Raw genomic sequence first — 23,167 nt, 5'->3', positions numbered from 1 at the left:
GTATGCACCATTTCACCAAAATGCACCAAATTTTAGTTCAAATTTCCTCGAATGTAGCACCAAACTTTGCACCATTTTGGTGCAAATGGTGCAAAGTGTATAATATCATTTTTGCCCTTGTTTTTCATTTTCCAAACAAATTGATTAAGGGTATTTTTGTTATTTGTGCTATAAATTTTTTAATTCAATAAATTATTAATATTACTATTTGCATTTATAATAAATTTTAAATATAAAAAATAATAATTAATGAATTAATTAAAAGAAGAAAAAAATTAATATAACAAACACGATTATTTCTTAAAGTTAAAACGAAATATATTAAACGACGACATACATACGATAATCTAATTTTATTTAAAGAAAACAATATGAATTCCCAGAATTAAATTTCAACAACATTTCTACTTCGTAATATCGTAATATCCTAATTCGAAATGCATTGCACTTTTTTTTAATGGCATGATTTAATATTTTCATTGTTGTAATTTTTTATTAATTGTACTATGTTTTTTTTTTATATTTATTAATGAATTTAATTTTTTTCGTAATTTAACGTAATTATTTATTTAGTACTTTATGTATTTATAAAGTAATTATATGAATAATATTTCAAATAAATAAATTATTAAGAATAAAAAAGGGAAGAAAATAGTTAAATACTGTTCATTTGGTGTAAATTTTGGTGTAATGGTTGGAGATGAATTTTAATTTGGTACAAGATTTGATGTAAAATTTGGTGCAAAATTGTGCAAAAGTTGGTGTAGCACTGGAGGTGACCTTGTAGAGTACAAATGAAATCATAATACGACTAAGCTCTTGAAGTATCTCAACTAAGTTTCTGAAGTATCTACTGAAGCTGGGGTCAAAGTTTTTACATTTTCATCTTAGTCCCTATTATTTTAGTTAAAAATGTTATAAAGTCAAAGTAAATAATTAATTTTAATAATAAAAATGATAAATTTACAATTTTTATCAATTTTCAAATCACATATTTTGTTTTACTTTATCAAGATTTATTAAAAATTTAATTTTTAGCAAAATCAAACATGGGGAAAAAAAAATAGAAACTTCTTGTTCTCGGTTCGGATTTTTATCTCTACTAGTAAGGAAACGTGAGTTGCACGTTAGTGGGTGAATATGAAATATAAGAATGCGATGGTTGTTGATGGATATATTCGACAAATGTATAGGTGTAACTATATATATATATTGGTGTAATGTAGTGGAATAGTTTGGAAGAAGATGAATGTCATGTTTTAGTTAGAAAAGTTGCGGTATTTTTGAATCGTAAAGAGAGGAAAAAGTGTAATTTCTATGAAAACATTTTTGAGACAGTTAACTGCTAGAGAAAGTGAAATGAATGAACATAAAAATCAAACATTTTTTTTGTGCGCGAATATAGTTAAGTAAAAAAGTTTTATAGGCGTGTTAAACTTCCATTGGTATTTTTTTTTTTTAACTAGCTAATAAACATTGAAGATTCGCTATTTAATAGTTCAAAAACACAATCATCGCTAATTTGTAGTTCTTTTTTTCTCTCAGAAAATCTGCCCAGCCAACAGTAAGATGTTGTATTACACCGTTTGATCTTGAATTTATGGTGATATCCCAGTTATGATGTAAAGAGTCATGGGTTTGAACACTGCACACATGTTTTGGCAGATGGTGTCTTACAAACCTTCTTGGTATAGAGTAGAAAACATAGATGAATGATTTACTAATGTTAAAATCAAAATTATGTGAAAGAAGTAAATATAGAATGATGTATTAAAGATAACACCTACAATTTTCCGATGATTGTTGTGATTGAATGTTAGTGTTACTTCGAATGCGGGATTATCCATATGTGAAGCGTCCTCGTCCTCTTCTTCAATATCGGAGTGATGTAATCTCTGATCTAGAATGATCAAATATCCTCATATTGAATGTGAAATTTTCATTATATTCAAATTCCACAATATAATCATCCCATAAGTTATGATGGTCGAAAAATTACTCACATCCATTAGCCCGATATTTTTTTTCCATCGATTCTTTCTAATCGTATTATGACAATTATATATTGTATGCAGTTAATCGTACTATATCACCTAGTTCGTATCTCCAGTAATTGACAAAAGATCTAGAAAGCATCTATGTGTATACATATAAAAAAATATAAGTGGTATATCAATAAAGCATTTATACAAATTTAAAAGAAGAAATTATTATATAAGTTACCAGACGGATGTTATGGTTTAATGAAGGAGTGATAATTGTGAAGAAGCAATGTGACATATCCATTTTTGTTTGATACACTGCAGTGAGAAGAATAATATTTTTTACAATATGGAAGCTTTGAGATAGATTTTTAGATAAATTTTGAAGTAGTCAGAAAGTTTGATGATGGCCTAAATTTAGAAAGAATAATATTTTTAACGTTAATTGGTTAATGTTGAAAATAAATATATGTAAATTTTAGAAAAATTCATTCGTAAACGTGAAAGATATTCATGAGTTAGTGTTAGTTTGAATAAACTTACTTGTCGTCTATTTCGTATATTTACGATTTTTCATATGAACATTTGGAATTAATTGCATTGAACATTTCGTTATAAATGTATTCTTAACTAATATAAACAATGTTTTAATGATTTTTCTTTTATATTAGGATGTGTGTTTTAGGAGCTTAAATGAAGAGTTAATTGCTCCTGCTCGGCACATTTTAGCTAATTATTTGTTTAGATTAAAGTTGTTCATGTTAGGAACCTAATTACGTTAGTTTAAACTTTAGAGGAGCAGTTGGAGAAGAATCAAGTGGTTCAATATTGGTCATCAAACTCTAATTTATAAGCTTGATTCATATTAGTCATCAAACTTTAATTTATTAGCCGCACAGTTGCTCGATGTTGCTTTATAAGTGCAATTCATCCTCGTTATCTTTTGCCATTAAGATCATCACATTGACAAGGAAAGAAGTGAAATATACACTATCCTAAGAGCCCCTCGGGGCATAATCCAATGGTGCAAAGGACAGGAGTGAGATAATCTCAGTCTTGCTGACAGTCGTAGTGTGAGAATTCGATTTCTGAGATATGGAATTGAATTCTTTGTGGGCACCAGTGTACGGGCAAGCACTTGTTCCCTAGCCTACTGGGGTACGTCCCGCGATTTACTTCTCTTACGATACTCCAAGGACGGGACGGTGGGCCCTCGAGGTTGGGGTTCAACATTTTTTTAATACACTATCCTGGGAATCTAGAAACACCAATCACTCCACTCTGAAAATTAAATATTTAAATCAGGCTCTTAAGAAAATCAACTCACCCCCAAATTTAATTCAAACAGAATAGCAATTTTGCTTAAAGCTGTCAGTTAAGTCACTGCAACCTATTGTGAAAAGCGGTGAGTTCTACTAAGTAGAAAACAAAACAATAGAAAATTATAAATTCAAAACAGAACTGTATGGATGTGTGTCATAGGGGCATTTCAATTACTATAGACTACAGAAAGAAAAAGAAACTGAAAAAGGGAAAAAGAATAAATGTACTGGTAAGTGAAATCAGTTTATGTACTTTCTCCATAATTAGGCTCAGGAAGGCTCACCGCCCCAATATCTCTGTAGTGAACAAGAACAATGTGCTCGCAGGCCCTGCTCAAACCCAAGAATATATATTAATTAAAAGAAAGAATCATGGAGTTGGAAAGGAAAATAGCCAACCAACTTTACAGCCCACTTTTATCCGAGAATAAAATAGATGTAAATTGTTGGACGCTTATTTAGTGCAACATCCATTAGACATTTCTTTCTTTGTGAAATGAAAACCCACATTTATCTAACTTATAGCTTTGACAAGTAAATGTGAGCAAATTAACAACAGATAAATGTCCAAACTCACGGGTTCAATAGGATAAATCAGTGTAATATTTCAGCAATTTCCAGCATCAACCTGAAGTAGGAAAGTCCATTAAAATGGGAATATGAAATTCTAATCATCACATATTCACATTCTTTCATTCAAATATAATTACTAATATTTCAGGGAGAATGGAACAACATTTTTCTTAAGATAAGCAAGCTCGTTCTCATATGCCTCTTCCTAAACACTCCATTCTGGTAGTAAACATAAGGTACACTATAATTTTCATCCGATCAAATATGTAAACTGAAACCGTATAACCAATGATGTGAGACCGAATCAAACCCCAGTTTGGCCCCCATTAAATCTCATCAAATTAAATTTACTTTTTTCTCTCTTATTTTCAATCACACAATTTTCAATAAAATAAAATTACACGTAAATCAAAAATTTTTCATTCTTTTACAATCATCCATTTTTCAAGAAAATACTATTCTCCACATTATAATCAATATTAATGGGGGCCAAACAAGGCTTAAATGATGTGTTCCATTAAATGTTAAGAATCTAAGACCCGTTTAATTGAATCCATCTTTCAATGACACAAATTGATGTTGAATAGAAACATTACTTTACTCAAATATATCAAATTCTAAGTTCCACCAAAAACGAAAAAATAACAATGATGATACGTACCCTTTTGGCATAGCTTTTACTTTTGCTTTTGCTTTTGCTTTTGCTTCTGCTTCTTACAGAAGAACTTCTCAAGAAAGTTACATTAAACAATTTTCTTTTAAAAGCTTTTCTAGTAAAACAAAACACCTTCAAAAAAATGTCTTCATAGGTTCAAAAGTAATTTATTAATCTCTGAAACAACTTTTGATTTTCCAAAAACGAATCTTAAATAGAAAATACAAGTCTTTAATTGTACAATTCGATATATCTTGAGAGAATGTGACCAAGGTGGAAATCAATAACTCAGTATATCTTTGTTAACTCCTTACTTCCTCTTTTCTTTTACAGGTCAAAATTGGTCTCTGTCAGCACATTATCCTGCTATGACAAACTGCTCTACACAACCTTGTGCATTGCAAGGTTGAAGATAAAAACACAGAAGAAAAATAATAAAACATAATAAAGTGATCAAAAGCCATAAGTCGAAGTGATCTACTGATAAAAAGCCTTCTGTTAAGAATGGGGGCCAAACGGGGCTTAAATGATATGTTCTATTAAATGTTAAGAATCTAAGACCCATTTAATTGAATCCATCTTTCAATGTGACACAAATTAATGCCGAATAGAAACATTACTTTACTCGAATATATCAAATTCTAAGGTCCACCAAAAACAAAAACAAAAAAATAACAATGATGATACAAACCCTTTTGGCATAGCCTTAACTTTTGCTTTTGTTTCTACTTCTTACAGAAGAACTTCTCAAGAAAGTTACATTAAACAATTTTCTTTTAAAAGCTTTTCTAATAAGAGAAAACACCTTCAAAAAATTGTCCTCATAGGTTCAAAAGTAGTTTCTTAATCTCTGAAACAACTTTTGATTTTCCAAAAACAGATCTTAAATACAAAATACAGGTCTTTAATTGTACAATTCGATATATCTTGAGAGAATGTGACCAAGGTGGAAATCAATAACTCAGTATATCTTTGTTAACTCCTTACTTCCTCTTTTCTTTTACAGGTCAAAATTGGTCTCTGTCAGCACATTATCCTGCTATGACAAACTGCTCTACACAACCTTGTGCATTGCAAGGTTGAAGACAAAAACACAGAAGAAAAATAATAAAACATAATAAAGTGATCAAAAGCCATAAGTCGAAGTGATCTACTGATAAAAAGCCTTCTGTCAAGAATGGGGGCCAAACGGGGCTTAAATGATATGTTCCATTAAATGTTAAGAATCTAAGACCCGTTTAATTGAATCCATCTTTCAATGTGACACAAATTGATGCCGAATAAAAACATTACTTTACTCGAATATATCAAATTCTAAGTTCCACCAAAAACAAAAAAAAATAACAATGATGATACAGACCCTTTTGGCATAGCTTTAACTTTTGCTTTTGTTTCTACTTCTTACAGAAGAACTTCTCAAGAAAGTTACATTAAACAATTTTCTTTTAAAAGCTTTTCTAATAAGACAAAACACCTTCAAAAAATTGTCCTCATAGGTTCAAAAGTAGTTTCTTAATCTCTGAAACAGCTTTTGATTTTCCAAAAACAGATCTTAAATAGAAAATACAGGTCTTTAATTGTACAATTCGATATATTTTGAGAGAATGTGACCAAGGTGGAAATCAGTAACTCAGTATATCTTTGTAACTCCTTACTTCCTCTTTCTTTTACAGGTCAAAATTGGTCTTTGTCAGCACATTATCCTGCAATGACAAATTGCTCTACACAACCTTGTGCATTGCAAGTTTGAAGACAAAAACACAGAGGAAAATAATAAAACATAATAAAGTGATCAAAAGTCATAAGTCGAAGTGATCTACTAATAAAAAGCCTTCTGTTAAGAATGGGGGCCAAACGGGGCTTAAATGATATGTTCCATTAAATGTTAAGAATCTAAGACCCGTTTAATTGAATCCATCTTTCAATGTGACACAAATTGATGCCGAATAGAAACATTACTTTACTCGAATTTATTAAATTCTAAGTTCCACCAAAAACGAAAAAATAACAATAATCATACGGACCCTTTAGGCATAGCTTTAACTTTTGCTTTTGCTTTTGCTTCTGCTTCTTACAGAAGAACTTCTCAAGAAAGTTACCTTAAACAATTTTCTTTTAAAAGCTTTTCTAATAAGAGAAAACACCTTCAAAAAATTGTCCTCATTGGTTCAAAAGTAGTTTCTTAATTTCTGAAACAACTTTTGATTTTCCAAAAACGGATCTTAAATAGAAAATACAAGTCTTTAATTGTACAATTCGATATATCTTGAGAGAATGTGACCAAGGTGGAAATCAGTAACTTAGTATATCTTTGTAACTCCTTACTTCCTCTTTTCTTTTATAGGTCAAAATTGGTCTCTGTCAGCACATTATCCCGCTATGACAAACTGCTCTACACAACCTTGTGCATTGCAAGGTTGAAGACAAAAACACAGAGGAAAATAATAAAACATAATAAAGTGATCAAAAGTCATAAGTCGAAGTGATCTACTAATAAAAAGCCGTCTGTCTTATCTGCCATAAATGGCCAAAAACAGCATATATAAGCAGATGCTTCTAAACAATTATCACAATACCAGAGTCCAGCATGAATCCTTAAATCTAGCAACTTATCAAGTCTTCAAATTAAGTTCCAATTCCAAGACTTGAAAAGGAAGCATAATTTCACATTTCATTTCACCTAGTTTATAAATCAGGCCATATCAAAATATATAGCATGTAGAAAAAGGAAATTTCTTTAGAGCAAAGCAAATAAATCAGCCTACGTTCACACCAACAGACATCAGAGAAAGAGAAAACAGTTTTACAAGACAATTTATTTGTGCACACCTGCTAAGATTTGAGTATTGCAGAAGAATTATTTGCGTCCATTGAGTTCTCGAGTGCTGATTGATCTCGTGGTTTCTCAATAGGGTGCATCTCGATTTTCTTCTTCTCTTTGAGAATGACTTGCCGTGGCATCACTTCGAGTAGGAAGTTTCCTCCGTTCCATACGGATGCAGAAACTTTTGAGTATTTGGAAAATGACATGCAAATCGTAAGACAAGAATATGGGGACCGTACGTGCCATAGTTGCCACCGTGAATACAGCTTGAAGCAAAATATACATAAACAAGCGATTTTGATCCCCGAGCAAACAGCTTAAACGCCACCCTAAGTTATTTGCTTTCTGTGCTTTCTTTGACAATTCCCTATCATATATTAAGTTGAAAGAATGAGACAAAACGACAATAAAATTACGAAAGAAAGAAATAAAAGATGTCTGCTAAGCTTAGAAAGTTCAATTGTAAGGAGTAAATAAGTTTTAAAATACAGAACTTCTTTTCTGATCAATATTGAAATGAGTTAATTTTTAGACATCAAGGTAAGTGATAATTTCAAAATAAGTAACTTTTTTCTACTTAAAAGCAAGAAAAAAAAAATTTATCCAAACATGTTTGGGAACAAAAAAAGTTAAAAGTAAATATCTTATTTTTGAGCTTAGCCAAAAAATGTTCTCAAGGACTCCAAGTTTACAAGTAGCAACAATATTGCAACCTTTAACCAGAAGAAAGAGAGAGAGTAATTATGCGAAAAGGAGAAAGGTGATCACCTGTAAGAAGTCATGACTTCGGGATCTCTAAGTAGTCTTTGTCGACGTAGAACATTTACAATGAGAAAATAAAGAACCTACCAAATGCTATAAACAAACAAAGGAACAAAAAACAGCCACGTCAATTAAAAAACCCTAAATCCAAGTGCTTAATCTAATCTCTCCCAAGGTAATCATCCACACAATAAAGAGATATTGGCTCGTGTAATTCATAAAAACCAACTGAAATCAAAGAGGAATTTTAATACTATAGTTCAATTACTGTTCTTCTCTAATTAATTAGTACCAGTTAACTTGCCACAAAGCTAAGGATTGAACAAAACTCATGAGGTACATAATAATTCAACAAAAAATTACCTTTACAGCAATAATCTATATGAAATTTGGAATGCGTGCAAATATTGAGTTGAGAAGAGTTTTTATACCTCATCAGCAAGGTACTTGAGGACAGCAGCCATATAAACCGGAGCTCCAATAAATAGCGGCCTTTCTTCAAGTATTGGCGATATTGGCGATCCTGCCAACCAGAAACTGTAGACCGGCCTTGACGGAGCGAGGATCAGATCAACTTCTTTGATATTCCATTTTAACTTTAATATCTTCGAAACAGAACTGAAACTTCCTCCAATTTAACTGCGGGTTAATTATATAAATGGTCACTGAACTTTGCCCTATATTACTACTTAGTCACTGAACTTAAAAATGCAACTCAATGGTCACTGAATTTCGTCAAGCGTTACTACTTCATAACCGAACTTTAAAATGTATCTCAATGGTTACCGAACTTTGCACCGTGTTATCTATTCGTCACTCAAATGGAAAAATCCGTTAAGTCCAACAAACGAGGTCAACTTGATGGATGAATATTAGCAACAATTCTATTTTTATTTAATTTATAGGTCTCTGATTTCTGTTTTCTCTTTTTTCCCTTTATTATCTTTGATTTCTTCTTTTCATAGAGGTCAATTTGAGAAGCTTAGCCCTTGTTTGATCCCCATTTTGAGTTATAAAATGAATTTTTGAATTGTATATTGATGGAAAATGTGTAGTTAAAAAATAAAGAAAAATTTTGAATTTGCGTGTAATATTATTTTATTGAAAAATATGTGATTGAATGATATCAAATCACGAAAGAATGAGACTCAAACAAGGGCTTACTAATTCAATTTAAAAATATATCTTAATGGTTACTAAACTTTGACGTCGTTTGTTAGACTTAACAGATTTTTCTATTTGAGTGACGGATGGATAACATGGTGCAAAGTTCGATAACCATTGAGATACAGTTTAAAGTTCGATTATGAAGTAGTAACACTAAACGAAATTCAGTGACCATTAAATTACATTTTTAAGTTCAATAATTAAGTAATAATATAGAATAAAATTCAGTGACCATTCATATAATTAACCCATTTCACTGCCAAGACAAAACATTATACAACTCAGAACACTTAAATGAAACCCCGTTCCTTTTTTTATTTAAATCCACTCTTGGAGAGAGTTTTTATTAATATAAATAAAAGTACAAGTTAGAAGAGGTTGGGCCTGACCTCTACATAATAAGTTGTGGTAATTGGGTCAAATAGCCTATGTTATAAGAATAATTCTTCGTGTACATTATAGACACCATAATGGTGTCCATAATGTACACATGGTGCCCCCCATTTTTATTTGGGAATTTAGTTTTTTGACCAGAATAATGTTTTTAAAATAAATATATTAATTCATAATTTATAAACTACCTAAAACATCCTTATTCAGCATTACTAAAAAACTTAATTCCCCATTTTCTTTTCTCAAATCAATTGAATTTCAGAATCCTGAATCTATCATCTTTCTTCTCTCTTCACAATCCCCAACCCCCCTTATTTTTTCTTCATGGCTTCTTTATCTCCAGATCTTTCTACATTCAAAATCGATTTCCTTCGTCTTCTTGAGTGAAATGAGGAATTTGGTATGAAGGTTTCATCAATTTTCTCAAAATCGAAACTCGCAAAAAAAAAGCACCCATATGTGAATAACCACTTCTAAGATCCCATTTCATCGTGGGCTATCCTCAGGTATGAATGATTCTTCAATTTTTAATTTTTAATACGATTTTATGCAATAATAATAATAATAATAATAATAATAATAATAATAATAATAATAATAATTTATAGAAATTTGTGCCAGGAAGAATTATACTAATAAGGTAGGCTTTTTTAGACCTTTAAATTTATTCTCTTTTTGTATGTTGTGATTAACTTTTGGAACTCAATTTTCTCTTCATATTTTTCATTATTGCTTTGAATTACATGAAAAATACTTAACAATTCAACTTTCTTCTTGCAACTACAAATTTGAAAAAATGATATTTCTCTGTTTATTCTTCATGATGTAGATATATAAGCAAATTGAAAAAAAAAATATGTAGTAGAGTGTTCTAAGTGTGAGATAATGAACATATACATATGGGCTTATAAGTAAATAATGTAGGTGATTTTGAATTTGATTTATGTCTACATTTGTTGTAAATATAACTTAATCATGTTTGACGCTGCACAAGATTATTCATTTTCACCAAACCTAAGTTTGTTCCTATAAAGAAATTACGTGATGAAATTATGGCAACAAGCAAATTATTATTTTTTTCCCAGAAAATGAAATACCACAATTGTCTTATTCTTATGCTCTACTTATTGTTTGAGATATTTTTGCTTCTTGACTTAAAAAAAAAAATAAAAATCCAGCAACATATGATTCTTTTTTATTCTAATTAGTGTTGAGTTGATAAGTGGAAACAATGATGGCAATTAATATAAAGTGCTATAAAAAATTAGATATTTAAGTATTAGCTTGTTGAAAATATTTAAATGTCATGTTAGTAGCAATATTAGTGTAATGAAATGGATATTCTATCATATCATTAAAGTCTTAGCAAATTGGTACTATTTTGCAATTTGCATCAAATGGAACATGGTAGAATAATAAAAAGATCGTGATTTTTTACTGTAACTAATATATGGTAATGTTTTGCATGTTTTTCCATGATGTAAATTGCATTTACTTGGTTGAGATTCTGATATTTGATATGTTAGTTGTTGAATTTTTCAGCATGGCACCATGAAGTTTATCTAGTTTTGAAAATGGCATCCTGTTGTTTATGTAATTTTGAAAATGTCCCCTATTTTTTTTTTTTTTTTTTTTTGAAAATGAATTGTACTACGTATCATTTAACATTACTCTAAATTTTTCTTATTTATTCATTGATTAATTAACATGATCATTTTGTGTTTTTTTATTGTAGAAATGGAACATTCATTTTAGTATGTGATTCCTTTAATGTAGAAATGGAACACTCATTTGAGTTTGTGATTCCCGCTGAAGATATAATTAAAGGTAGACCTTCAAAAATACGCTCCCTTCAAAGACTTACTATAATTAAGAAATGTTAGATTATGTTTGGGGGAGAAAAGCTTTTGGCTACACAATTGAATGATGAGCAAAGATAAGCAACGGACGCGTCAGTAGGTAGCTGGCAGTTATCTCTTGTCAACCGATGAGATTGTGGACTATACATTATTAACTTTATAGAACTTTTGTCGGCCGATTAGACGTAAAACTTATATCCGATAATAAGATTGAATAATTATTTTCTTTGTATATTTTTCAATTTTATGTGATCAGATGATATTGGACTTAGATGCTAATTTTGTTTAGATGGTAGTGTTTTGATTAGTTGTTTACTTTTGCTGTTATGAAACAAGAGCATTTTGAAATTTTGATTCATTCATTCACTAAACCCTTTCAAGGGTTCGTATTTAATAGCACAAGCATTAGCTTAATTTCCTAAAAACAAGGTACATGCTAATTTTGACATTTGATTTGAGAACATCTACATGGTCATTTTTCTCTCTTTTGTCCTTATTTGAGAATTTACTTCTGCAGAAGTATGCATTTAGTCAATAGGTAGTTGACAGTTATCTCTTGCAATTGTTATATTCTGATGACTAGAAGTATTCGGTGTTAGGTGCTTTAGTAGTAGCTCGTGCAAAATTTAAACGGGAATAACTTGTATGTGTTGTTTTAGAATTATTTTTCTTCATCTTATCTTATCTATACTAGTGTTGCTATTTTTAAGAGTATTTTCTCACCTCAAATTTTAGTTTTGGGAATGCAGAAGTGATTGAAACAATAAGCATATAAATGAAAATTTTCATTTATATTTACAGTTTGACCACCATATCTATGATAATGTATTTTGGTGGAATATATTTCGCATTTGATGGCCGAGTTAACATAACTGTTTTCTTTGTATATTTTTCAATTTTATGTAGTCGAAGGATATAGGACTTAGATGCTAATTTTGTTTAGATAGGAGCGTTTTGTACGATTTAGTTGGAAAACAAGTACATGAATACTGATTTTGTTTAGTTAGTATTGATTTTTATTATTGATTACGGAACAAGTGTATGGATGTTGACTAATGTAGTTATGAAATTTTGCAATCTTTTCCATTGAATGAATGTTTTATTCAAACATTAAGTAGTAGGTTTGAAATAGAGTTGCAGTTTTTATGACAGCTTATATATTTATGCAATGGAAAAACAAATTGTATTATTAACTACGCAAATTTACCCAGTCTGAAAAACGACAGTTATACATTTAAAATGACAACATGCTATTTTAGGTCACGAGGCCTCAATCTCACTAAGAAACAAGTATTGGAATAACAGGTGGTATTGGGTAACAGGATCTCAATTTCACTTGATCATATTGAACAATTACACAAGCTATATTTTTGTATACTCTATCCCTTAAATGGCACTTTTACGTGTAAAATGATAAGATGCCGTTTTGGTCTAGGGGCCTCAAATTCACTCAAAAACTAGTAAAATAGTGTTTTGAACATCATATAGACTTGTACACGTTGAACAATTACATGTTTTTCTGATTTCTAAATCCTATACCCTAAAACCAAACCTTAAACGGCAACCTTCCATTTAAAATGATCATATGCCATTTGGCCTCAAGGGGTATGAATTTCACTCAAAAACTAATAAAATAGTGTTTCGAACATCATATATGACTTTTACATATTGAATAACTACATATTTTTCTATTTTGTAAACCCTATATTTTAAAACATAAACCCTATACCCTAAAACATAAACCCTAAACAGCAACCCAGTGTTTAAAATGACTAGATGCCGTTTTGGGTCATGGAGTGTTGATTTCATTCCAAAACTAGTGAAACATGCTTTGAAACATCATACGTGAGTCGTATAAATTAAACAACTACACGTGCTATATTTTGGATACTATATTTATTACTTATATTTTTCCTTTTTGTCAAAGTGAAGTGTGGCTTTATAGCGGATTATGAATTGACTCACTATGATTTGAACAAATGTGTCGATCGCAATGTCAAAATGTAATAAGAACTTTCATCCCTAAACTTTCACGTGGTTACGGACGTGAATGATCCGAAACGAACATTAAATGAATAGAAATGTCGGCTATATGTTTAAAATAATTAGATGTCGTTTTGAGTCATGTGGTATCAATTTTACTCTGAAATGAGTAAAAATAATGTTTGGAACATCATAGATAAAACGTACAAGTTAAATGATTATACATGCTATGTTTTGTATAGCATACTTGTTGTTAAGTGTAGTATAGTTTCCTATCGAATTGTGACTTGCGATAGTTTGAACAAATGTGTCGACTACAATGTTGAAATGTAGTTAAAACTTTCACCCCTATTCTTTCACGTGGTTACCGGCATGAATGAAATGAAACGAACACTAAATGAGTAGAAACGTCAATCATACGTTTAAAATGATCAGATACCATTTTGGATCATGAGGTATCAATTTCCCTTCGAAATACCATTTTGGATCACAGGGTATTGATTTCCCTTCGAAACTAGTAAAAACAATGTTTGAAACATTATAGATAAAATGTACGAGTTGTATTATTATACATGCTATATTTTGTGTACCATATTTGTTGCATTTTTCTTTGTAGTCAAATGTAATGTGCTTTCCAATCGAATGTATGATGTGACTCAATATAGTTTGAATAAATGTGTCGATAACAACGTCGAAATGTAGTAAAACCTTTCATCCCTAAACTTTCACGCGGTTACAGGCATAAATGAACCGAAACAAACATTAAATGAGTAGAAACGTCAGTCATATGTTTAAAATGACCAAATGCCGCTTTGGGTCATACTAATTTCGGTCTGAAACTAATAAAACATGCTTTGAAACATCACACATGACTCGTACGCATTGAACGACGAAACGTGCTATGTTTTGGATACCATACTTGCTACTTATGTTTTTCTTTGTTATCAAGTGTAATGTAATTTTTCACCGAATTATGGAGTGACTCACTATAATTTGAATAAATATAATGAAAATTTCAATTCATTCATTTTCATATGCATACGAATGAAAATAAAGTGAAATTGATACAAAATTAGTTGAAATAAGACCCAATCATTTGAAGCGACAACATGACATTTTGGATTATGGGTTCTAAATTTTACTGTAAAATGAGTTTATCATACTTTGGAACATTATATAAGACTTACACAAGTTGAACAAACCGATTTGTTAAGTTTTTTTTTTTTTTTTTTTATCTCATAATTAGAATTTGAATTGTTTACCTTTATTCATATCGAAATCTAATATAGTTTACTAACGGAATAATATTGTAGATTACTATCAAGTGAACTTTTGTATATCCAAATGTGGTAAAACCCTGCACTAATTCATTTTATATGAATACGAGCGAATATAAAGTGAAACAAACACAAAAATAGTTGAAATGACACCCAACCTTTTCATTGACATCATGCTATTTTCGGGTCACGAGGCCTTGATTTCAATAAAAAAAGAGTCAATCAAACTTGGAACGTCGTAGAAGACTTGTACAAGTTAAATGCAGTAATTTATTGAATATTTTATCTCATAATTAGAATATAATGGAATTTGCTTGCCTTTGTTCATAGTTAAGTCTAATTCACTTTACTCACGAAATATAGTATTGATCATTATCCTATAAACTTTATATCGTTACTTGGGTCTAAATGAAATGAAAACTTCTACTCGCTCATTTTCATATGCATACGAGTGAAAATAAAGAAAAACGGATACGAAATTAGTTGAAACGACATCCTCTTGTTTAAAACAACAACATGACATTTTAGATTATAGGGTCTTGATTTCACTATAAATGTAGTGAAAAATTGTTTATGTTAGTTAAAACGTCATCAAACAGTGTATAACGACATCATCCTGCTTTGGATCATGGACTCTCAATTTCACTCAAAATATAGTTAAAACTTGTTTTCATTAATTTTTATGTGGATACGAGGAAACATAAAGTAATACAAACATGAAATTAGTTAAAACAGCGTTCAGTTTAAAAAGGCAATATGCCATTTTGTCATTGGTTTTAAAATGTGTACGAAAAGTTATTATAAAGTGGGGATTTATGTTTGCGGGATTTGGTAAATATTGAACTCCAAATTGGATAATTTAGTCATTTCAATTTAAGGGTATTTAAAACATTTAATACATGAGATAGGCTCTTTGAACAAAAACTATTGATATAGGCTATTTTAGCAAAAATTATGGTTGATTAGGCTTCTTAAACAAATCCCCCAAATAAGTTTATTATGGATCCTCAAAACAAGAATTGAAACTAAATGAATGAAACCACTTCACTTCTAGATAAAACAGAGGATGTATCCTTCTTCAGTCTCAGTGATTTAATAACTGAAATCATTTTCTCCAAAAGCCTAAAACATATACAGCTCCACACACTTCAATGTCATGTAATCTGTTCAATTAAATGAAAACCCAGAGATTTTCAACAAAACCTTTTTCTTTTCTGAGAAGCAGAACCCCAAAATCATCCTTTGTAACCTCATTTTTTGTAACCCAAAAACCCTTATTTGGTTTCGTTCAAAGAGAAAAATAAAATAAGATCAAATTGAAATTTTCACGAATATGATCAATGTCCATTACTGTAGCAAATGCCGGGCACTCAAGAAATTAAAATTAGGAGGTGTATTCAATTGAAACTTTTAATGACTTTTTGATATTTAAGATGTTTAGGGGTATTCAATTGAGACTTTTTGAGACTTTCTAAAAATCACGGTGTATTCAATTAAAACTTTTAAAAAGTCTCTAAAAATTACGGTGTATTCAATTAAAATTTTTTAGAAGTTTCTATAAATTTTGTGGCATTCAAATTTTAATGACTTTTAGATACTTTTATAAAAGTCTCTAGAGTACCAACTTTTAAACAAAAAGTACTCATATAATATCTTAAAATTTGTTTCTCATTAATTACAAAACTTTGGGAGACTTTATTAAAAAAAAATTTAAAAAAATCCCTTTTTTTCAATCTCTCTTTCCTTTAACCTTTTATTGACATGTTTAACTAAAATTTATTTTTTTCTATTGATTATATTCCATTTATTTTTCTTTCTCTCTCTTATTATTTATTCATATATTCTATGAAAAAATTAAATTGGATTCTAATGACTTTTTTTCCCTTTTTTCATTCATTTTTTTTGTGAAAAATATCTATATTTTTATTAAATTATAAAAATTTATATGAAAACTTTAAAATTAAATTCAAATATACTGATTTTTATTCAATTTTAAAAGTATACTATACTAATAATATTGAATCATAAATATATGTATAATTTTAATTATTATTTATTTAATTAAGGTCTTAAATTTTTATTTTTTTAATTTTTTTTTATTATATGGGAAGAAGAAGAGAAAGGAGAAGGGGAATTATGGGAACTAACAATTCGTATATGAGAATTTCACACACGATCCACGTGAATTCTATTTCAAATGAAAGTTTTCAAAAAAAAATTGAATTTCACAAAAGTCTATAAAAATTTTAAAATAAAAATCCATAGAAGTCTACGAAAGACTTCCACTAACTCCATACAAATTTTTAAAAGATCCATGAAATTCACAAAAGTCATCATCAAAGTTTTCAAAAGTTCCAATTGAATACACCTCCCTTAAAGAAGTTACATCTCTCTCCAGAAAATCTAATGAAACACAAAGGGCAAAACCTCATTCTTTCACAGCTCACTCAACTAAACATGAAAAAGCATTGAGCGGATAATGAACAATGTATATTGCTGACTCCAGAATATGTTGCCAACAGATATCGAATCTACCCGCGTACACTTAAGCTTGGTCCAACATTCTAAGATACGTGGACTGTTTAGAACTAGTAGTAAAGGGGGCATGGGAACGGCTCAAAGACGCGAGACGAGAACGTTCGGAATCGGGCGAGATGTTTGCATAATGATTGTACAATAATTACCAATTGATGTTTGTAGAATGTGTGTATGAATTCATGTATGTTGTAAAAGAGTAAAATGTAAAGAATGTTGTATTTGTTCTTGTGTTGAATCTTCCATTATTCCTGTGAGAGTTGCATGTGGAAGTATTTATAGTATTACAAGTTAGATCGTGGCCCTTGGTTAGGAGTACATGTGACCTCATCTCGTAAATTTATATGTCAAATTATGGACATCACACTTGACTTCTTAATCTGCTACACTTTTATTAATCAGTGGCGGACAAGACAAGACACTTGCACTCTATGATGGGTATCCCATCAATCAATCAGGAAGGATCCTTGTGTATGATCGAATCTCTGGGGAGGAGTGTTGTTTATGGTCTCAGGACCTCGGTACGATGGGCATCGGAGTGAAGGGCCGTGGCAAGGCAAGAAATACAACCTCGGCCTATTCACTTCGGCGTTAGCATTTGGACCACGTCATGGGTGTTGTTTAAGTATGCTGATCTACTTTTGTTGGCCTGGGGCCTCGGCTAAGATGCCACGTGGTTCGACATAAGTGGGCCATGGGCCCTAGTGGGTCGGCCAAGTGTGTTAACACGTAACATATATAATCAGATTGATAAGTGTGAATGGACCTGTTTGACGGATTAAGTGATTTCAAGACTAATACCATCGCCGGGGAAGAGAATACCGCGAATTAGATTGGATTCAGAGGAGAAACACTGATTGAAAAGGCTAAGGTTTAGGGAGGAGGAAAAGATCTCGTCAAGTTGGCTACGAGCAAGTCACCTTACAATTTGCAATGCCATTGACGGACCACAATTATTCAGTCAACCAAACCAATTGAATAATAGTTAACAAAATTGCAATGTTTACAGGTTATTGTGTCATGCGTTTACAAGTTTATTCTTATAGAGAGGGAGAGAGAAGTGAAGCTGTGAAGGTGTGAAAATGGACAACAGCTGGAATGGAGGTGAGGGTTACGTGCTTCGTGCGGCACGGAGCGAAATAGAGCAAATTTTGCGTGTTCCGTGTGCTCACGAAGCTGATTTTGCTCCACACGCACGGAGCTTTAGCTCGCATTATTTTTTTATTTTTTTTGTTTAAAAAAATGTTTTTATTCTCCGCGTCTCCTGCCCATAAACAACATTACAAACTCTTTTTCTTTCTTAACACTATTCATCCAATCTACCTTACAAAAGATGCACAAAATTTCCACCAGGTTTTCCTAAAACACAAATGAAAAATAAAATATGCAAAAAAAAAAAAGATTTTAAAATTTAAAATAAAGTGTTGAAGAGCACATACCTGTTATCCAACTAATTACTCCAATGTCTAGCGTCTACCCCTTTCTGCTCATCTCGTCTAATAATCACTATTCCCAAGTTTTGCCCTTCTGTATCCTTTTAATATAAAATTGTAAGTGTTAAATTTACAAGCATTTCATTTCTAACTAAGAGAAGTTAATTTCAATAATATAGTCTTGCAAAATTATCTTAGAAGCTAATTGGCCATGGAAGGTATTTTCGAACAAAATTAATACCATGCATGTTTACATGAACGGTAATCAAATGAAAACTTAAGAAAAATGATGATTAATTCAAAAGAACAAAAAATCGAAAAAAACATACATACATACATACAAATTAGAGAGATTCCTGATGATATGTGGCATGGAAATGCTCGTCCTGGGTTGTATAAGACAATCCGTGAAGGAGTTTGGACACGGGTGGTGCAATTTTGGCTGAATTGGAGCAATAATAACTAACTAAACCTTATTTCTACGAACTCTTTAGAAGAAAGAGAGAAAGAAAATTGAGAAATCAATTTACAGTAAGAAAGAGATAAGAGGTGAGGTTATGGCGAAGTTGTGTGCAAAAATAGAGAAATACAGGATGGTTACGTAAAGTGAAAAAGAAAAAAAAAATCCGTAAAATGATGCATATGCGCAACACTTGTCTAGCCTTTACTTCACTTTTTTATATATGTAGGAGAAAAAATAATAAATAAATAAAAAAGAAACACAATTTTTTTGCAAGGAGCAAAAGCTCCATGCACTTGTATGGTGTATTGAGCATTTTGGCTTCATGCACTACACGGAGCGAAAAGCTCCATACAGTGCGCAGAGCTAAAGCTCTGTGCAAACACGGAGCGATGATTTTATTTTTTTTTTTTGCCTTAAAAAAATATTTTTATTATTATTACTTTTTTTTTTGGCTTTTGGTTAATATATATTTTTTTATTCTCTACCAGGTTTGCATGGAGCTAAAATGCTCTCTGCAGTGCATGCACGGAGCTTTAGCTCTCGATTTTTTTATTTTTTTTTGCCTAAAACAATGTTTTTATTATTATTATTATTATTTTTTGCTTTCCACCATCCTAAAACACAAATAACACAAATGAAAAATGAAATATAAAGAGATTTTAAAATTTAAACTGAAGTGGGAGAAGAGTACAGACCTGGTATTCGACTAATTACTTTGTCACTATTCTCATTAGCTGATTCACCATCATCTGGAAGTTATCTTCAAACAAAATTAATAACATGCAGTATAAACACGGTAATCAAATGAAAACTTAACAAAAATGAAGATTAATTCAAAAGGAAAAAAAATTGAAAAAGCATACTTACATACAAATTAGAGAGATTCAATTGCTCGTCTTGGATTGTACAATTGTGAAGGAGTTTGGTCACGGGTTGCAACAAATGAAAACTTAAGAAAAATCACCATTAAAGACAAATAAGCAACATAATGGTACAGATGAACTCAGGAAAAAATGACCAAACTTAAGAATTGAAGAGAGGAATGTGTTGTATGAGTTCAAGATTACACCAATTTCGTAAAATCATTACATTGAAGTAGGCAAATGAGGCGGCTAAAATTCTGATGAATGTCTAGAGAAAGTTTACAATTAGGGTAGAGAATGAGAGGGATGAATCAGGGTGACGGAGATATGACTGTGCATACAAATAAACTCTTCAGTCAAGATTTGATCAGATTTTGGAGGTATGAGATTGTGAAGTGAGATGAGGAGATGTTTGAGCTGATGGTTGCGTAAAATAATGAAAGGGAAGAAAGAAAAAAAAATGAAAAAAGGAAGATGATGTGAAATTGCAACACGTGTCCAGCAAAGTTTCGTTCTTTTATATATGTAGGATAATGGTAAATTCTTGTTTTTAATACAAAATCATATTCATCTAGATTCCAGTGAACTATAGCTCACATTAACATTATTTGAATTCAAAGATAAGGCTCTTGCAGATTTTTATTTAATTTTTCTCAAACTCATTTCAACAAAACATGCTCTCAATAATATAATTTTAGATGTGGATCCATTATTTATTTTCTCTTTTAATCACTCATTATTTAAAAACTCACTTTTCAAAAAGTTAAAGTCAAACAAGGTAAAATGTATTTCCAATAAATTTACTATTTAAATGGTTGGACTTTGGATTTACTTCTCAATAGTTACCAGTTCGAGTCGTCATTAAAGTGAGTATCTTGCTGTAAACTTTCAGACCCTGTTGGATTAGTTGAGGCGCGCATAAGTTAGTTCGGACACCCATGGTCATTAAAAAAAAAAAAATTACTATTTTAAATTGGTAGTTAACGCTAATAAAAAAATGTTGAAACCCAAAGTGCAACCTAATCTTAAAGTGGATGACCAACTGTGCAATTACCAATGTACCACATATTTTTCCATCCCTATCGTCCTCGAAAGAGGAAAATCTGGGGGAGAATGGAGCGTTGGACTCCATTAATGGAGATTTTTATGAACTCACCATGTCCTGAGACTGATGCATCTGTTTGGCTACAAAAATCTTTCAACCCTTCATCAAACAGCGCCACCATTTCCACAACCTCTTTTCTTTCACTGCTCGCAAAGCCCTCAGTTCTCATCGATACTTCTTCTTCTCCTCAAGAAAAAAGGTACATAGGCTTATCTGTGAATATAATCCATAATTTATATAACTTTCTTCTTTTCCTATAAAGTTGTGATCTTTATTGTTTGATGAACAGGGTTATGTGGATAGAGACATTACCTTCGGTTGTTCAGGCCAGAATTTTATCGTTTCTTGCTTATGATAATCAGAGATTTTGTAAAAAGGAGTTGTGTAAACTTGCAAGAAAGATGTTGAGTGAGGGCAAAGGTGTCGATTTTTGGGTGAAGAAATGTGCACAGCAGTTGCTTGATTTGGTGTCTGTATCAAATTATCAATGGCTTTCCCATTTGGATTTGGGTTCCGAAGATGACAATGGGGAGGACGAGTTTCTGTCAGTGCCAGATTGGCTTAGAGATGCTGCAAAAGATGGTGAATCATTGCTTCCATGGTTACCTATGTCACCCGATGAGTTAAGTCTAAAATTACCGTTTGTTAGTTGTGGTGAGGATGAAGATGATTTTCTGAAGGAGGTTGAGGAGTATAAACCGGAGAGTGTGGATGAAATGATGGTGGAAGATCACGTGAGACCTAGGAAAATTGATGATACTATGGACCCTGAAGTTGAGTACGAAGCAAAATCTTTGAAATCCCGTTTATTAGATTTTGATTCTACTTCGAAAGCAGTTCAGTTATCCAAGGACATTCACCGACTTTGTGTCAAAAGTGGAGAGGATTCTTTGGCTGTTATGGCCATGATTGAACCATGGAACGCAGAAGATGAGACTGCTGCAGTTTTAGTTTCTCATTTGGTGGTTGAAAATGAAGGAAATGAGCTTGATTGGCCGAGCCATGTTCTATGCTCAATCGTCCTTCCCAAATTGCTCCTTCTCAATCAACCAGCTTCTGGTGTACTAGTGGCTGCAACAATAGACTACTGCAAGGCCCATCAAAGGGCTTCTGAATATGCCCTCTTGTTTCCATTGATTCTACGAAATGAGGGAATAAACAGTCCTATCTGCGATGTGATCACTAGGATAGTTAAAGAATGTCTGCACCCGGCTCATGTTTCTGCATTTTGCCAAAAATTACTGTCGAGAGATATAAACGCATGGAAATTCATATGCCTTCCCTGCCATCAGTCTCTGATTAGTGATGAGATTGTGTGGACTGAATCTTTGTTTAACTTATTGCAGAGCATCTTGAATCATAATGTCTATCTGACTGAAGATTCAATCGAACAACTCGTTCCCCGGGTTTACGAATTCAGCCACAGGTACTCGAAATCTTTGAAGTTTGGCAACTTTATCTTGTGCCTAATCAGCAAATATGCTCCTTTACTGAAGCCTCACAAGGTTTTATTAACTGAAGCAGTTGAGAATACTAGAACCCTTGTCACCAAATCTATACTAGCAAAATTGTCTAGCTTGTAACTTGTATTTTTGGTCATTTTTTTCTGCTAGGTCCTTCAGTAGAGAGCACGGGATGCCCAACTAAAAACTTGGGCTATAATTTAAGGCTAATTCATATCTTATTTGTCTAGTACTTTGCTCCAGAAATTTCAGTTCTTCCTATCTATAGACACCTTTTGGTAATATAAAATACTTATCTTGAATTGCAGAACTTGGCTGTTCAAATGTATGAATTGAGAATATGTGTGTATGTTTTACACTCGGAACAACAGCCTTGTTGATGATTTTATGAGACATGAGCTAAAATGTTTCTCCTAATGAATAAAAGGAGGGACGTTAACTTTCAGAACAAATTAAAAATGATAAATCAGATTTGTAGACGTTAACTTTCAGAACAAATTAAAAATGA

General features: G+C 31.4%; 1 protein-coding gene and 1 long non-coding RNA gene across 4 annotated transcripts; one reads left to right on the top strand and one right to left on the bottom strand.

Moving 5' to 3' along the window:
* Positions 1-3,316: 3,316 nt before the first annotated feature.
* On the bottom strand, positions 3,317-8,722 carry LOC111411194. Of its 3 annotated transcripts, XR_002705830.1 has the most exons (4): positions 8,125-8,722; positions 7,362-7,723; positions 3,882-3,932; positions 3,317-3,634 (listed from the first exon to the last, which is right to left on the bottom strand). It is a non-coding gene; the product is annotated as an uncharacterized LOC111411194 (long non-coding RNA). The 3 variants fall into 3 exon arrangements; XR_002705829.1 differs by lacking the exons at positions 3,317-3,634; positions 3,882-3,932 and having other exon boundaries at positions 5,214-7,723; positions 8,125-8,211; positions 8,550-8,722; XR_002705828.1 differs by lacking the exons at positions 3,317-3,634; positions 3,882-3,932 and having other exon boundaries at positions 5,214-7,723.
* A 12,443-nt stretch (positions 8,723-21,165) lies between these two features.
* On the top strand, positions 21,166-22,963 carry LOC111411187. Its single transcript, XM_023041743.1, has 2 exons — positions 21,166-21,395; positions 21,486-22,963. The coding sequence occupies exons 1-2, from the start codon at positions 21,205-21,207 to the stop codon at positions 22,777-22,779; spliced, it is 1,485 nt and encodes a 494-aa protein (XP_022897511.1). The 5' UTR covers positions 21,166-21,204; the 3' UTR covers positions 22,780-22,963.
* The last annotated feature ends 204 nt before the right edge of the window (positions 22,964-23,167 follow it).

Source organism: Olea europaea, chromosome 2 (genome assembly GCF_002742605.1).
Source record: "Olea europaea var. sylvestris chromosome 2, O_europaea_v1, whole genome shotgun sequence".
NCBI classification, from domain to species: Eukaryota; Viridiplantae; Streptophyta; class Magnoliopsida; order Lamiales; family Oleaceae; genus Olea; species Olea europaea.
The sequence above is the reverse complement of the archived record's forward strand: the minus strand, read 5'-3'. Positions and strand labels throughout refer to the sequence as shown.

Coding starts and splice junctions, on each gene's coding strand:
- LOC111411187 (XM_023041743.1), top strand. CDS start 21,205: ATGGAGCGTTGGACTCCATTAATGGAGATTTTTATGAACTCACCATGT. Junction 21,396..21,485: donor TCTTCTCCTCAAGAAAAAAG/GTACATAGGCTT, acceptor TTTGATGAACAG/GGTTATGTGGATAGAGACAT.